This window comes from Sphaeramia orbicularis, chromosome 9, assembly GCF_902148855.1.
Source record: "Sphaeramia orbicularis chromosome 9, fSphaOr1.1, whole genome shotgun sequence".
In the NCBI taxonomy this organism is placed as follows: Eukaryota; Metazoa; Chordata; class Actinopteri; order Kurtiformes; family Apogonidae; genus Sphaeramia; species Sphaeramia orbicularis.
In genome coordinates, this window is record NC_043965.1 from 53,291,787 (window position 1) to 53,309,254 (window position 17,468).

A 17,468-nucleotide genomic window follows, 5' to 3' on the forward strand; every position below is an offset into this window, starting at 1 on the left:
TGGTTGGTGACTTGTGTGACTTATCTGGCAAATATCCCCAGATGCATTTTGTGAAACTCTCGAAAGCAATGGCGGCTTCTGTGACAGTTTACTTCAGAAATGTTTTTGAGTAGATGAGTGTCATGAGAGGAGTGATACAATGTTGGAACATGTGCGAGAGGCAGAGTAGCAAGAAAATACATCTTTATTATCATGAGATTCAACGAAATTTGTTTATCCAGTTTTGAAGAAAATACAAAATGTATAAAAAATATAAATGACATGAAAATAGTTGTACAAATGTATTGAAATCAAATTGGATTGACATGTTATGGTGGATTGCAGAAATATGTTAGGAAGCTGGAAATACGGCAGAGCCAGTGAGGAAAGTCCACAAGTGTGCAACCATTCCAATAACAGAGACATATGTTCTTAAGAAGTCCAATCTCGGGGCCATTCTTACCAAGAATGTACTCACTGAATTCAGACTTGCAAACTCAATATTGAGAGATGTCAACATTACTGTTACTTACTGTAGCTAACATTACTTGGTGGTTAGTATATTTAGTAGGATAGCATTAATGTTAGCTTTCTAAAGTTCACTCTGTAGGCTGTGGACAAAGTAAACAGCCAGCTCAAAACTCAGACCCCTGCTGAGTTTTTAGCTACTTTTTTAATTCAAGAGGTTTCACTTTGGCTACCTTGAACTTCACTTTTTGCAAAGGACTATTGGCTTACATACAAAAGGCTTGAAGGGTGATAGGTGAGTTAATGGTAGTGATAGATTGCTGTCATTGTCAAGTGGTGTAACTGTCATGAAATATTTGATGGTCTTGCAAGTGTAACTAAACTTACAGTCAAGCTCTGTGGAGCTGTCAAGAAAAAATATTTTATTCAATAAGCAGAAAGTCTGGCTCATTCCTGTCAACAAAACCCAACATGGCAGACATAAGATCTTTTAAACCTTAAATCTTAATGACACCATTAATAGTTCTAGTTTACTAAGGGACCACCAGAGGACATGTTAGAGGGTCCAAACACCAAATGTGACCAGAATGATTGCTGGAGAGAATATACTGACATGAGTATTTTGAAAAGCACAGTGGAAATCTATGGCAGAGAGTCAGTCATTGGGTTTACATGTTTACATTACAAAGCCAAATTATTGCATTAGTCTGACTAAAACTGGACATTAAAGTGGAACTAGACAGCATTTTTACCTTAATTACACTTTCAAAGTAATTGTGATGGTTAAATGGCTTGTTAGGGGGAGAATGGAAGCCCTCCCCCTTCCCACTAGCGCCTCTAGGGCTGAATATGCCATTTGCAATGTCTCAATGGCGTCCCTGTAGCCTAGGTCTTGTCTCGGTGGCCCAAGATCTTGTCTCTCATGAGAAATGTCACAGTTTACGGCACTACCACAAAACACACCCCTAGCCAGGTACCGCTGGCTAGCTGTAAACACAAGCTACACCACTATACCACACTATTTGACACATTCAGAATACACATACCTAAGGAGCCTTGCATGCCCTGCTTGGAGCCATCCCTGAGGGCTTTGAAAGTAGAGATAATATATATCTACTTCTAATTCTCCTGACAGCAGCAATTAATAGTGTCACTGTCAATTGGTTGACACCAAACATTCCAAAATTCTAATCATGGATAGACCATGTATGGGAACTTTGTAGAATGGAGGATATAACTTCTGATTTAAGGCTCCAGAGGGAAAAACTCCTACGGAGATGGGCCCCTGTGTTGCAAAACACAAGCCAGCCATGCCTTCATTTCCACAGCATTTAAAATGGCAGATGTAGATGTATTTCAGTGGATTTGTGCCCTTGATGATGCTATTGGTCGTAATAGTGTTGACTTCTTTATGAACTTATTTTAGGAATGATGCCTGGATGCTTGTTGGCTAACGAAGATGTTAGCATACTCACTTGTAATCATGGTTGTTTGTGTCACGTAGGTTTCATTAGTTTACTAGACTGCCCTTTTCTGCCCCAGGAGTGTGTTTTTATTACTAGTCACAGAATTTTGTCTGTTGAATCTATTTTTTGTCAGATGTATGTCATTCATTATATTCATTATATAACCCATGTCTAATTGGTTTCATCTGAATAGCGACTGCCATAACAATTATCCTTGATATTTGATCTTAGCTGGTGTTGTAAGATACTTGTCTCATGTACAGGTGAAGGTCTGGAATCTAGATCTTGTTGTAAATGTTAGCCCCGGGATGATAGCATGCTCGCTAATGGGGCTGGGACATGGTAACTAAAGGGAGTGCTGATGTTTGTCTTGTTAGCCCCTTGTACTCCGAAACCGTAGGGGGAGCTCTGCAAGAAAAATGCTACAAAAACAGCAAAGAAGAACCAAAATGGTAAATGTTGCCTTGTTCCACTTTAACAGTGCATGGAAACATGTTAGTTTGACTGAAAACAAAGTATAGTAGTAGGTAGGACTAACGCACTTAGATAATCCTAATAGATTTACTGGTCTGAAACTTGGGCAGCATGCATCACATATCCTGATCTCTCTAGGGTTGCAGGGGTGCTGGAGCCTATCCCAGCTACCAATGGGCGAAGGCGAGTTTCACCCTGGACTAGGTGTCAGTTCATCGCAGGGTGACATATAGAGATGAACAACCAGTCACTGTTACATTCACACCTATTGGCAATTTTAGGTTGACCAATTAACCTATCGGTGTATGCCTTTGGATGAGGGGAGGAAGCCAGAGTACCTGGCCAGTACCCACACAAACAAGGGGAGAACACAGCATGCATCTCATCTGCTCAAAAATTAGAGTGGACAGAAAGTATACAATGTACAATTTAGACCTAAAACCATAGCGTGACTAAGATTTGCATGTAAACATACTGAGTATCTTGTCGCTGGTGATATAACCTCCAGCCCCCAAATGTTACCACTTCTGATTTTTTTATTTATTTATTTTTTAAACTTCCAGTTCACTTCTGCTTTTTAATCTTTTTGCTGTTTCCTTGCAATTTTAGTATCTACATAGCATGTTATTACTCTGATCGGTAAGCCTAACTCAAACAAACTATTCATTTCACGTATAAAGCAAAACACTTAAATGTGCGACTCCAGTTCAAGAACTAGACATCTGTGTGTTGAGACTCTGTCCTAGCTCCTTTCAGCCTTTTGCCCCCGTTGGTCCCAGGGCCTGTCAGCCAAGAAAACATGGTAATTAAGTGGGAACTACTTGTCAAAAAGCTGCAGTGGCTACACATTTCTTATTGGATTACAAAGTGCTGAGAAGGAATGCACAAACAGCCAGTGTCCCCAACCTTGCTGCTGGTAGAGAGAGAAACAACACGCGCTGAAAATGAATAGGGATCCCACCCTTTCCTTCATGCTCACTGATTACCAATGCAAAATATAACATGAGCCATTTATTCTCTAGAGTCAAATAAGGTACCGTGTGATTTTTCTCCATGTGAATGTATGTGTTTGAGGTTGTGGTGCTTAGATTGTTAATGTGCAGAGGATTGTAGCCTATCAGATGGACTAGGAATCACTGGCAGAAAAAGACAACACGGGGATGGATGGTTTGCTTCGACACCTGGAAAAGGTCTGGAGCTGTGTATGTGTCTGTGTGTTTGAGTTAGTGCGTTACGGGTTGAGATGAGTCATGCAGTGATAAAGCTATAAACCACCACACAGTCATTGGCAGGGCAGCCAAATGCTATAAGGGCAGGAGAAATGGAGCTCTTGTATCACAGCAGTGAACACATTCATCAGAATCTCAGACTTTGTCAAACAAGCCCAACACTTGATTGACAACTAAAATACTCTAAGCTGAAATGTCTGTGCATACATTATAGTAATAGCCAAATGAATAAATAAATATACATACATACATACATACATCATACATACATAAAACATACATACTAGGCCTGTAACAGTACACAAAATTTTCGGTTCGGTAGTTTTCGGTTTTCAAAGCCACGGTTCGGTTTTTTTCGGTTCGGTACAGGAAGAAAGAAAACCCCTCAAAATGTATTTCATACATTTGAATTTTTGAACATTTTTCCCCCAATTTTTGGACACAATAGAATATAGAAAAACAGGAGATATAATTCTGCTGCTATAATCAAATAGAAAATAAAATAAATTATTAATATGACTAAATGTATTTTAAACATTAGTATAACACTTTTCCCTGAAGGTAGTTTTGAACAAACAACAAAAATCTCATCACAGTTCTGTCAGTTTACAGTCTGCATAAAATATCAACCAAAAACTTCTGCATGTAGTTCAACATTAACAGGAGGGTAAACTGGTATCTGTTTTAACAAACTGAAGAGCCAACATTGACAACAAACTTAACCAAATTATTTATTTTAGGACAGAGAACAAACTGTTAGGACACTTTGTGTACTCGCTGTGTGCGCGTGTGTGTGTGCGCGTGTGACGCACACGCAAGGTGCGATTTGTCTTGGGGACATGGTTTGTTTGTTTGTCTGGTTTTTGGTCGGAGCCGGGGGGGGTGCGGTCCGGTCCATAACTAACGTAACTAACCGCTGGCGTGAAACGAAAGTGAAACTTCACTTTTTTATATACTTTCAACGTCCAACTCCGAGTTCTATTCCTCTGGTATACAGCCGTGGTGAGAGACAGACAGACAGAGCTAGTGTGTTTTAGAACTACCGTAGCTCCCAGGGGCCACACAGCGTTCGTCTTATCTCCGTTTCTTTCCTCGTGTTGTCTTTCACTGGGACCTGAAGTGATCCCAAACTGGACTGTACTGATGGTGGAGGGTCTTCAATCTCTTCCTTCCAGGTTCTCATCAATTTTTTTTTTTAACCTTATATCAGCTGCTATTTCGTATTTCAGGTCAATGTATACGTCCTTAAATATGTCCGTGTGAAACTTGCGCGTATTTAAAGTTCCGCATCAAACAATGTCTTTTGTTCCTTTTTCTTTTTCTCATCATACTGTGCCGTTTCAGTACAGCTGTGTACCGAACCGAACAGGTGTGTACCAGAACGGTTCAGTTCGGTACGTGTACCGTTACAGGCCTAATATACATAAATACATACCAGACATACATACATTCATATACATTACATACTACATACATACATCATTATACTACATACATCATACATACATAAAACAAGAAATAGCCGCGGCTAGCAAACTAAATGACAGGATTGCTTTTGCATAATTTAAGCCCCAGTACTGTATGCAGTGCCTCCCACTAGGGGTTATTATCAAATAATAAAATCATTTTAAAAAATTTGAAAAAAAAATTAAATGTAGCGTCATGATATTGTGGAACAGCATGGAGTCATGGGAGTTGTTGCCATCACAACCTGCTTAAAATCTGAAAGATGGTGAGAGTTTTAATCACATTATGTTTACTGATATATATGTAGTGTTAGCTAATATGAAGTTACACACTAACTTAACATAAGGTGAGTCAACTCAACTTATGGTAAATAAATTAGCTATTAAGAATACATTTACATTATAATTATATAATAATTAAAATTAAAATTATATAATATATATAATTACATTTACATTAAACTTAGCCTGGTAGATGATATAAGCCATGATGTATATGCAACCGAAATACACACTGATAATTAGGCTTACACATTCAGGGGCCAACAGCAAGGGTATATCCCCAAAAATCCCCCCAAATCCTCTTCTATATATAAATCTATCCACAATAATTGTTGTACAGTCAATATGAACTCAGTTTGAGCTACATCAACCTGATAGTTGAAGAATAATGGTCAGAGAAGGATTTTTTTCCCACAAAACTCCACCTAGTGAATGAAAATGACACCATATGAACTCTGGGTGGTAGCCAGAAAATGGACATTTGTAAGACAACCAATATGAACCAAATTTTATTTCATCGGCCTATTAATACTTGATTTATGTCCAAAAACTGATTTCAACTAAAGCGCCCCTATTTGGATGACTTATAATACTCATAGGATGCTGAAATCGATAGGGTTCTTTCACTAGTTTATCACCAAAACACCAAGGATATTTACCGCCAGCTGCAGTTTTCAGGGTAAAACCATTATATCCCAAAACTCAATTTTGGGAATATAATTAGCATTAAAAAGTGCCACATAATTGTTGAATTTGGGCTGTGACAATGTCATGACTCTAGGTTTGGGTCAGATTAGACACAGTAACAACTTGTTCAGGGTTCCAAAAAAGATACTAGCAGATAAGCAGTTACGAGAGGTAGACAGAAGATAACATTTATACGACATACATTACAAAACATTGGTTTTAGTGGACACCAACATTTGGTGTCCTTTGTTTTTTGACTTTTATATACATTTATTCACATAGCCACATGACCTTACGCAACAATAGGCCTTTTGTAGAGTAGTTAAAGCTATAACCTACCTATCTGGCATGTCGCACAGCACTTAGTAAAAATTGAACGTGAACAACCCGCCATCCTCCAAAGTCCCACCCACTTCCTGCTGCCTAACCTCTGATGGTCCCCTTCTCCCCTGACGCACACAGTGGAAAGCGGAGGTAGAGGCAGAGGTGTCACGGTCCCCTCATGGCGTGGCCGCGGACCCCCTCCCTCAGCAATCAGACATACCATCATCACCTGCACAGCACGCTCCTTTTTCATTAGGAGCTGTATTCAGGTCTTGTCTGTGGCTGTGCAGCACTGGATCATTGTCTTCACTGTACCTCATCACCCCATAATAACCCAGACTTTATCTCCATCCTTTATTCACTGGATTCTGCTGCAAACAGGTCTTTCTGTTTGTTCCCCTTGGTAGTTGTTTCTGTTAATAAATTAGTTTTTTCCCTTCAGCACAGTCCATCACAGCCTTGACAGGAAGAGCAGTGCGAGTGAAATGGGTCAGTGGAGTCAGATTCAGAGGCAACCGGTAACTGCTGCAGGATTTGGGCAAAGGAATGACAAACAGGAAGCTTGGCCAATCATTTTATTGGACTGAATAAAATGATTGGTCAGACTTTATCAGAAATACATGAGAATTAAACATTTTTGAGTTTCAAAAACTGGTGGATTTCTTTTACATTTAGTTTGCCATATGCTTATTAGGAGCATTTTAAGATTACTAAAGAAAAGTGTGAAAATGCCACATCGTACAGTATAGCTTTAAGTCAAGCCACTTTAGAAATCGACTTGTATTGTTATTTTGCTGGTGTTGTTAAGCTGTAACCAACTTGATATTGGAAAATATATCTATATAAAGATAGCTCTCTGTTGGAATAGTGTGTAGTAAAATGGTATGTAATAAAAATATATGCAATGTATTGCACTACTACATTACTACTACTACTACTACTACTACTACTACTACTACTACCACTGTATTACTGCCTTGACATTTATCCTATGTTTACCATGCTTCTCCATAAAAGGAATATGACAGTACTGACATGAATGAAACAGGTTTTTACATTGAACAGAATTATGGATTTCTATTGATATAATCCAAAAAAACTATCTAACACAGGAGATAGTCATTTGGGATTTTATTGATGTAGAAATATACATATTACGACTTTAATTCTTAGCTTAAACAAACATAGTGATTTTGATGCATGTCAAGTTGAGATCATCAAGAATGTTTTATATACAGTGCTTCTGCACTCTGGACATTCAGTTTGGCACCTTTGAGGATGATTTTATTGTATTTTTACTGACTTTTATGGTAGTTGCTTTTCTTTCCATTGTCTGGTATTTTTTATGCATGTTTTTTTCGTAATGTTAAGAGGGCAGAGAAAACAGAGAGTTAGTAATAAACAGGAAAAAACATGGAAAATCACTTTAAGAGTGGGTACGTGCAAGTTTGAGCATCTTGACATTTACCACGACCGCATCAGTGTGTATAAGAAACAACAAAGCTCCGGTGTCTTCTGAGGACTGAAACAAGACCTACCAAAGACCAGATTCCCAGACTGAGTGTGTCACAGTGTCACAGCATGAAGTTAAGTGATTGAAGTCCCTAAATGGCAAATGACACCCTGCGTTACCCCAAACAAAATGCTACTGTGTGAACTATTGCCTGTTGATAGAGGACAGTGTAGGGGCTGGGGGTGGAGGTAGGAGTCAGTAAGTCAACAGTCCAGTTCACTCTGCTGACACGTTAAATCTCACACTTAGGGAGAGGGTATGGACTTCAGCAGATACTTATCAGTGGCAGTTAGTGCAGCCAAACACATGTCACCTTCTTCTCAACACCTACGGCATATCTTTAAACATAAACACTTATCACACAATGACACATTCATGGACACACACTGATGAGTCACAAACATTTTTTTATGTTACGCTTTTGTTAATGCTGAAGAGATTCCACACACATGAGAAAAAATATACATATAAATATATACAGGGTGGGGAAGCAAAATTTACAATATTTTGAGGCAGGGATTGAAAGACAGTGTATGACCAATTAGTTTATTGAAAGTCATGAGAATTTATTTGCCACAAGAAAATTTACATAATAGAAAATGTTTTTATTCTATGTGTCCTCCTTCTTTCTCAATAACTGCCTTCACACGCTTCTTGAAACTTGCGCAAGTGTTCCTCAAATATTCGGGTGACAACTTCTCCCATTCTTCTTTATAGTATCTTCCAGACTTTCTCGTAATAGTTTTGCTCATAGTCATTCTCTTCTTTCCATTATAAACAGTCTTTATGGACACTCCAACTATTTTGAAATCTCCTTTGGTGTGACGAGTGCCTTCAGCAAAATCACCACACTCTTTGACGTTTGCTTTCCTGATTACTCATATGGGCAAAAGTTTGTGAAAAGGTATGGATAATAGTGTTAGGTATGATTATGACATCATATATGTTTGGTTTCAAAACAATTGACGTAGTGCCTGCTGAGAAAAAACAACTAAATGTTCATTGCAAATTTTTGCTTCCTCACCCTGTATATTTCTTTCTTGCCAATGTGTAGGGAGATTTTAAAAACAAACAAACAAACAAAACCAAACTCTTTACACCTAACAGTAAATACTTCTAAAACCAGTAAAATCTTTTTTTTTCCCTTACCCAAACTTTTTATTAAAGTGCACATCATTGACCCATTCCAGTATGAAATCAATCAAGCAATCAGTCTTTATTTATATAGCACTTTTCATACATTGAGGATGTAGCAGAAAATGCTTTACATATAAGTTTAAAAATCAGTACCCACCCCCACCCACACACACACACACACAAGCACACATACACTTAAAAAGACTGACCGTTATTGAGTTATTGAGAAATATTATTGATCTAGACTAAAAGTCCTCAGCAGGTATTAATATTCAGTTCAGCTGAGTTTTATGACTTTACTGTCTCACCCGGGCCTTACAGTTGAAGAAAAATAAGAAAATTGGGCCAGTCTTTATGCAGCTGTTTGGAACGACAGCCATGTGTTAAAAAAAAAAAAAAAACAGTTGCAAATACTTCACAAAGACAACAGTATTCCCAACCCGATGGATTATCACCACAATGTCTTGTTAACACTTTTTGAAGTCACACTGTGATTAAGCATCAGTTGTGTATTTAAACTCTATATTTTTCTCAAAAAGGAGCAGAAGTTGAAAGTCAATGGAACACTTTACAATACAGGGTGCAGGGTTTTTACAGGACAAGAAGCAGATGAAAATGTTCTTCTGAAAAAGAAATGGAAATCCCAAAGTAAAGCAGAAGTACATGGTAATACGGCAATATAAAACACAATAAATACATACATATAGAATCGAATAGAATCGAATCAAATCGAATAGAATAGAACAGAATAGAATAGAATAGAATAGAATAGAATAGAATAGAATAGAATAGACTTTATTTGTCATTTGCACAGATACATCGTTGTAAAGGTACATTGGAATTCTTGTTTCTCATTTCCCTGAGACACGGAAAAAAAGACATGAACAAAACAGAAACAAAACATAACACAGCTAAAACATATAAAAAACAGTTATTGCACAGACAGACACAAATACTAGTCATATAAAGAAATCATTGAACAGCAGCATCTTGAAACATCTCCACTACTTCTCCCAGGTTTCTGGTCAATCATCTTGTTCAAGCTTTAGTAACATTTTAAGAACATTTGTATTTTATATGTATATAATATTATATATTTATATTTTACACACAAAATTTGCTTTAAAAATGTGTTGTTGTTTTTTTATATACTATATATGTGTGTGTGTGTGTGTGTGTGTGTGTGTGTGTGTGTGTGTGTGTGTGTGTGTGTGTGTGTGTGTGTGTGTGTGTGTGTGTGTGTATTACAGTTCGCTATGTTGTTTGTTTACAAAGTTTTGAAAATATAAACATGCTCAAAAATTCTGAAGCAAGAGTTGAGGGCTCTTGGCTAAAATTTTATTATTATTTTATTATTTACTTACTTACTTACTTACTTACTTACTTACTTACTTACTTATTTATTTTATTTATTTTATTTTATTTTTTTTTTTTTTTTTACAAAATTCAACATTTTGAAAAAATTTCCAAAAGTGACTGGATATCTCCTTGCTTTGTATAAACGACCAGTTGACATTTTATACTTCGGTGAAAATGGAATAATAAGAATATTACAAGAATATATTTTTTTTTAAAATTCAGGGATGTCAAACTATTCATTAGAAATTAATAACAGCAAATAATAAATTGTTCATTCAGAATGAATATTTAAACCCATTTATTTGTGGTTTTAAAAACTTTTTAAGTGAAATAATATTGTCATTGGTGTCAAGTTATCATTTTTAACATTTTTATTTTTATACAAAATGAGCAAAAACAAATGTTTACCATGTTAATCAGGTAAGTTGTGGTTCTTTGTTATGCTAAGCTAAGCTACCTGCCTTTTCATTCACTTGGCATCAGTAAAGCAAATAACAATATTCCTTGAAGTGTAAACTATTTATTTTGTTTTAGACATAGGCATTAATTGACCAGAAATGGAAGTTACTACTCTGTATCATTTTTAGTCAGGTAACCTTATTTGTATGTTCTCATTTTGACAAACTGTCATTTTTGCAGTTTTTAATTATAACTGTAATTGTTTATAATTTGTAATTGTCAGTTGTACAGTTAGCACAATGTAGACCAGTAAGTTTAAGGGCTTAGTACGTTAGTTATGAAGCCAACATCTTCATATTTACTGGCCAGATACAATGTTAGCATTAGTTAAAGCACATATGAATTTACTGAATGTCAAACTATTCCCTTCTTTAAAAAAAACAAATGTATCAGTAGAAACACCACATGTAGATTTTTTTCATAATTTGAAAAGTAGCTTGTTAAACAATAATAACATAGAAATGGTGATTTTTTTTTTTTGGAATGGGAATGAAAAAATGTATTTTTAGATATCTACTGTAGAACACACGCTATTGTTCTTTCTTGCTTGACCACATAACCATCAGCCCAGACCCGGGACTCTAAAATAATAACAGATCCATCATCTGGTCATGACACGTGTTTTCTGCAATAAAAGGATAAAGAAGTCAAGTGGGCTTTTGTCTTAACAAGCAGTGTAGCTCAGCTGCAGATTCACGTTGATGAAATGTGAACTTTTGTACTAGAAAAAAAAAGATTAGTGGTTCCTTTTTTTCCTTTAGGCTGTCTCTCATCTTGTTCATTATTGCACGGATCAGTGTTCTGCAGCTCATGTGAAACCCATGTTTGGAGCTGTCTTTCAGCATAGACACACACACACACACACACACACACACACACACACACACTCAGTGAGAACCCATAACTCTGAAGAAATGGAGAAAAGCATCTTAAATGGATGAGGTGCTGCTGCCCACATTGATGGACTCATATCACGTTTCTACTTCTGAACACTTAGACTGTCTACATGTTCACTGTTACATTTACTTAATTTATGTGTTTTAGCATGGTTTGTATTTCTGTATAAATGCAACAACAAACAAGCACACAATATTTAGTTCATATCAAGTAAAAAGCGAGGTGTTTATTAGCATATGGTACTTTAAATGAATGTTGCAAATGAGAAATGAAGGCTGAAAACTTCCACTGCAGACTACAATGTGTGCTGCAAAAATGCATTTAATAACTAAAAATAAAGCATGCCAGACTTCTTTTTAATATGTGCTTAAAATAATTCTAAGACTCTACTTGTAAATGTGAAATCTATCCAGTACGTGATAACCAATTAGCTATTCAAAGTTTCTAGATTGAACTAATATCAGGAACATGTATTTAAAAATGCACTGCAAACTGAATATACATATCATACATATTTTTAATTTTAGTGGGCACAGACAAATTTAAACATGAACTACAAAAGCTGGCTTATTTAGCAAGTACACTCAAGTGGATATTGTGTGTATTTTTACACCAAGAAATGACAGCATTGGTTATAATGCCCCTTTTTCTAATATGTCATTGTTCCTAAGGACCAGTTTCATTTAGGTTTATGAGGGAAAAAAATAATAACCTGCTTTTAGCCAATATAGGACTAACTTCTGACCTAAACAATCTGTTCAGTTATGAATGGAAACTTAAGAAAGAAATTCAAGTTTTTTATGGAGAGAGTTCAGTCTTAAAAAGTTTATTGACATGAGAAAATCATTGGGATAATGTTTAAATACTCTCAACAATAAAGTTAATAAACATGCACATGTAAAATATAATATATACTGTACATTAATATTAGACTGTGGAAAATCATTTCTGGTGCAGTTAGTGCCTATGTGTTGATTTGGAGAGGTCCTACCCTGCCATCGTCCAACAGAGTAACAGAAGTTAATGGAATGCTCGGCTCATGGCAGGTGTGGGTCTTTTCAGAATAGCTTCCACCGAGAAGGACAGGGACTCGCTAGAGGCCATCTTTGTCACAGCAGGCTTTGACAGGAAGTCTTTGGCATACCTGTCTGTGATTTTAACACTCTGAATGTCTTTGGCAGAGCCTTCCCTGAATTTACGGGCTGCCTCTTCTAACAGCTCTTTGCAGTACGGAGAACTGTCGCCGTTGCCTTTTTCACTCAGCGAGTGTTGGATCAAAGAGTGAAAGGAGCCCAGTTTCTGCTTGTCCTTGCTCAGCTTGTTCAGAACTTGGCTGGAGTTTTGGGAGCTGTTGTGTGAGAATGCCTGTCCGAAGCTCTTCTTAGGGGGGGAGAAGGCCGAACACTCCCTTTGCCTCCCCTGACTGACGACAGAACCAGGATGTTTGAGCTCTGAAGAAGAGTCCTGTAGCACAGCGGCGGCAGCAGCAGCTCGGGACCCTTCCAGCTTTGAGACCAGAGCAGCAGCTGCGTCCTGTTCCGGTGGCTGACTCTCGGCAGGCATCATCTTGGGCTCCCACACTGCTCCAGGCTTCATGTTCTGGACTGCTGTAGCATTGAACAGACACTGCTGGTATAGCAGGGCATCACCCAGGTTGGCAGCACCACGGGGCCACATCATGAAGCCTCCCCGTGATGGCTGCAGAGGGTAGTGGCGGTAGGTGGTGGCGACGCTCACATTGGATGAGATCAGCTCCACATTGGCTGATCCAGTAGGATACTGCATGGGCAGGTCCAGGCAATTGGGAGCCAGGAAGTTGCAGAGTTCTTTGGACTGCGACTCGGCAGGTGCTGTGGGCGAGTAGGCCGTCTTGTATGAGTTGTACTCAGCCGCGTGGTGGACCATGCTGTTGGGGAAGAGAAGTGAAGCGGACTGGCTGTCCATCAGCTCTCGCTCTTTGTACTCGCGTTCCAGCATGATGGTTTCCAGTTCCTTGTCTGCAAAGGCCCTTCTCTTCCTCATACGATCACTCAGCGGAGGAGGCAGGGATGGGTTGGCTGCAAGAAATGAATCCGACTGCACCGGACGGTATCCTGTCAGAAAGAGAGCAGCCATTGAATTTAAGGCTTAGAGCAGGCAGTGTGTTTTAGATTATAGCTCATGTCAAGCATGCACAGAGAAATGTTTATGACACCAAAAGCATGCATACCTGCAACATGATTATGAATAAATCAAACTTAAAGTGTTAATGGAGTAACAGACCCAAGCTATACCAGCACAGGAGGGCGACCACAGCTAAATGGGGAAAGGACCTTTAACAGCCACTGCTTTCACAGTGTCACTTATCTTAGTTACCTTCTAAGATGCTTTTAGCCAGCATGGTGGATGGTCGAATGTGTCGTTGATATATTGTCCTCCTCTCTGCCGGAATCTGTTTCCCAGATATCCCTTTCTTATCCTAAACAAATAGAGAAAACAACTTAAAACTTTGCCTTGAAGATGTTTTTTTTTCTTTATCCTAAAAGCAGAGAGTGATTTGTTTCAGATAAGGTTCACGTCACATCTGTGTTTGAAGAGTCTAAGTATCCCTTTTAAGCAATAATTTATTTACACATACAGATTTTTTTTTTTCTTTTTTTTTTTTTTTTTACAGAAATGGCTTCACAAACATTGCAAATAAACTAAGGAGTAAAAAGTCCAGACAGCATTCAAAATGGCTTGTTTTATAATACTTACTTGCTTATGTGATTTTATTTACAAATAATAAACACAATGAATATGAGCAGCAAAAAACTGACAAAACCGTTTGGACGCAGGCAGTAATTATAATTCAACACAAGCACAATGATCTGAGAAGATTTTAAATGTGGAAAGATTATGTGTGGAGAGATAACACATCTGCGTTTCTTTCTGTAAATTTTGCTACAATAGGTAACACTGGTTTCTAATTTGTAGGGATTCCTAAATGATCTCACACCTTCAACAACCTAATTCATATTCATTCAGTGACACAAGCAGAGGGACACTGATCTGTATCTTGATCTGATCCACTAATTACTTAATGTAATTCATATTAAAGCCATATCCTTTACAAATAGTTAATGGTCACAAATTATTTTGTGAGTTAAAAGTACACCGATAACACTGATGGCTATCGACTGAAAAAAAATGTATACATGTCCTGCTTTGTTTAATGTGTATGATAAAATAAAATGCCATCTAATGTCTGTTCATACAAAAATACAATAAGTTAAAATGTAAATTCTCACTGGTCCATGTCATTATTCATCTTCAGGTTGTTTATAAAGTTCAACTGGATTTTTTTTTTCCCCCAAGAGTTCTTCATCTGTCATCCAAGAGATTTCAGCAGTTCATTAAGATAAAACACCTTTAAATATCATTATTTTAGTTGTTAAATATCTGCACTAAGTTTCTGATTATTTGCACTTCAGATTGGATGCCAAACAGCTGTTTGTTGTCTGTACCTTTGCAATGACAAAACGGTTGACTCATCTAATCTAATTTTATCTGGAAATCCACACAAAACGCAACTTCGATGCTGCTAAAGTGGATAAGGAAATAAAATCATTTGGAGGCATGCAATTTAGTGCGTTCCAAATCTAAATGTCTTATGTGTGAAATGAGATTTGCACCAAAGATTGCCTATTTATTTGTTTTGATTTTATATTCCAGTATTTTCCCGTGTGAACCAATTTGTGGGCTGTCGATAACTAAAATCATTTGAATGCACCTCAGTTGTGTGAATGTGTCCCTTTAGCCCGGCTCAGACTGCAGTGTTCAGCCAGTCCACACACAGTCCCGGACCCTCCTCTTACCTCGGTGGCCTGCTGCCTCCTCAGCGCGACCTGCGCCGCCATCACCCGCTGCCTCTCCACCACCAGCAGGCAGTTGGCGCACTGACAGTCCCTCCAGCGGCAGAAGCGCTTGTGTCCCTTCAGGCAGGACACCACTCCGTGGTTGCGACAGCGGGCGCATTTCGGGGTCCGGCTCAGCTTCCTCTGGTCGCCGGAGCTCAGGCCGCTGGGGCCCGGCTTCCCGTCTTCCGCCTTGCCGCTGTCCGCGTCCTCCTCTGAGGCCGAAGCGACGGACGGACCGAGCGGTGCCGAGCCCGGGCGGCTCGAACAGTCCACCGTGTCGTCGCTCTCGGTCTCCAGGCTCTCCACGTCGATTTCAAACTCGCAACTGGCGGCGTCCGTCATGTCTGCCCTGTCCTCCTGTGGCTTTACCCCCCAGGTTAATTCTGCAAAGGAAATCCAAACAGACGGTTACACATGTGAACGGACTTGAATTAGAGCCCAGAGCCGCAAGAGAAGGCCGAGTCAGAAGAAAGTGAGTGTCAGATGTTCTGACAGAGCAGATCCACACGAACAAACGCATTCATTCATTAGACAAACTGGCTGCTATCGTTTAGACAAATAAACAAATACTTTGGCCTAATAACTTTCGTCCACCCTAAAAAAAATAACAGGCTAAATACTGTTTAAATGTAGGTTGTAGCTGACTATAGGCCTATTAGAACATTGGTTTTATTTCAAGGGTTAGCCATGAATGGCTTTAATATACTAATAAGTTCAGTAAATAAAGACTTAAAAAAGACGCAAAATGGTTTTAATCGTACTTCATGCACCTCCAGCAGCCAGTTATTTAAGGTGGAAAACCTTTATAACTTTATAACCTTTATAACTCTGAAGAGAAAAGAAAGACGCAAAAAAAAAAAACAAAAAAAAAAACCTTCAGCTAATGTTCAGTACATCCCAGCCTCATTAGACACGTCACGCGCGTCCTCCTCATTCGGATTAAATTGATGATACTTCTGTCAAAACGAACTAATCTCCGCCTATAAGTGGAAGGAGTTGTTTAATTGTTCTGCTTGTGTCCTTCCTCGTCAACAGCCCGGCTAATTCAGGACGTTAATTCAAACACTTCCTCTCCACTGTGACCTCGTCCACATCTCTTTTCTTCTCACCGCTGTAAACCAAATAAATCGCGAGAAAAATCGAGTTTACCTCCAGAGGTTGGCTCAGATGTCCAGTCCAGCCAAGTCGTGCTGAATCCCAGAATCAGTCCGGGACCGGGTCCAGAGGAGCCCTGTAAGGATCTGGGCTGGTTTCAGGTGAGTTGGTGACAGACTGTTCGGTGCGTTGACAAAATCCAACTTTAATCTGAGGAGGAGACGCGGAGCGGCACTTCTATGAAGTCTTTGACTCTGCCGTCTCAGCCATCTGATTGGCTGCTTCTCCACGCACGCGGGAGCCATTGTGTGTGGGCGGAGCAGACCTCTCTGAGTTGACGTTCATTTGCGTACATTAGATTATATTTGCGTTTGTGGGATTTCACTTTTCAGGAGTAGTCCGAGGCACCGAGAAATAAACACCACATTTATTACAAGTTCGGCTACTTTTATTTAATGTATACACTGGTGCCAAACGAATGAACTAACACTTGTGGCTCTGGAGCCCTTTTTACCTTGTGGAACACACCACTTACAAACGGCACGGCCTGCTTAACAGAGATGTGGAGATGAATTAGTAGCATAATATTAGCATATTAAAAGGTCCGCCTCTCATTCCCTGTTTTTTTCTTAAAATCAGCGATATTGTTAAACACATTGGGTATGCCGAGTTCAATAGACAATATGTAAATTATATAGCCTACTGATTTGCAGTCAAATGGGTTTAGGATGCCCAGGCTTTCGTAAAAAAAAAAA

At 38.6% G+C, this 17,468-nt stretch overlaps 1 protein-coding gene across 2 annotated transcripts; it reads right to left on the reverse strand.

Annotated features, from left to right (window-relative positions):
* Window positions 1–12,550: 12,550 nt before the first annotated feature.
* On the reverse strand, window positions 12,551–16,941 carry LOC115425630 (doublesex- and mab-3-related transcription factor 2-like). 2 transcript variants are annotated; one of them, XM_030143290.1, is made up of 4 exons: window positions 16,768–16,941; window positions 15,577–16,001; window positions 14,096–14,198; window positions 12,551–13,833 (listed from the first exon to the last, which is right to left on the reverse strand). In XM_030143290.1, the coding sequence occupies exons 2-4, from the start codon at window positions 15,958–15,960 to the stop codon at window positions 12,761–12,763; spliced, it is 1,560 nt and encodes a 519-aa protein (XP_029999150.1). In that variant the 5' UTR covers window positions 15,961–16,001; window positions 16,768–16,941; the 3' UTR covers window positions 12,551–12,760. The 2 variants fall into 2 exon arrangements, with proteins under 2 accessions (XP_029999150.1, XP_029999151.1); XM_030143291.1 differs by lacking the exon at window positions 16,768–16,941 and adding an exon at window positions 16,493–16,636.
* Window positions 16,942–17,468: the final 527 nt, after the last annotated feature.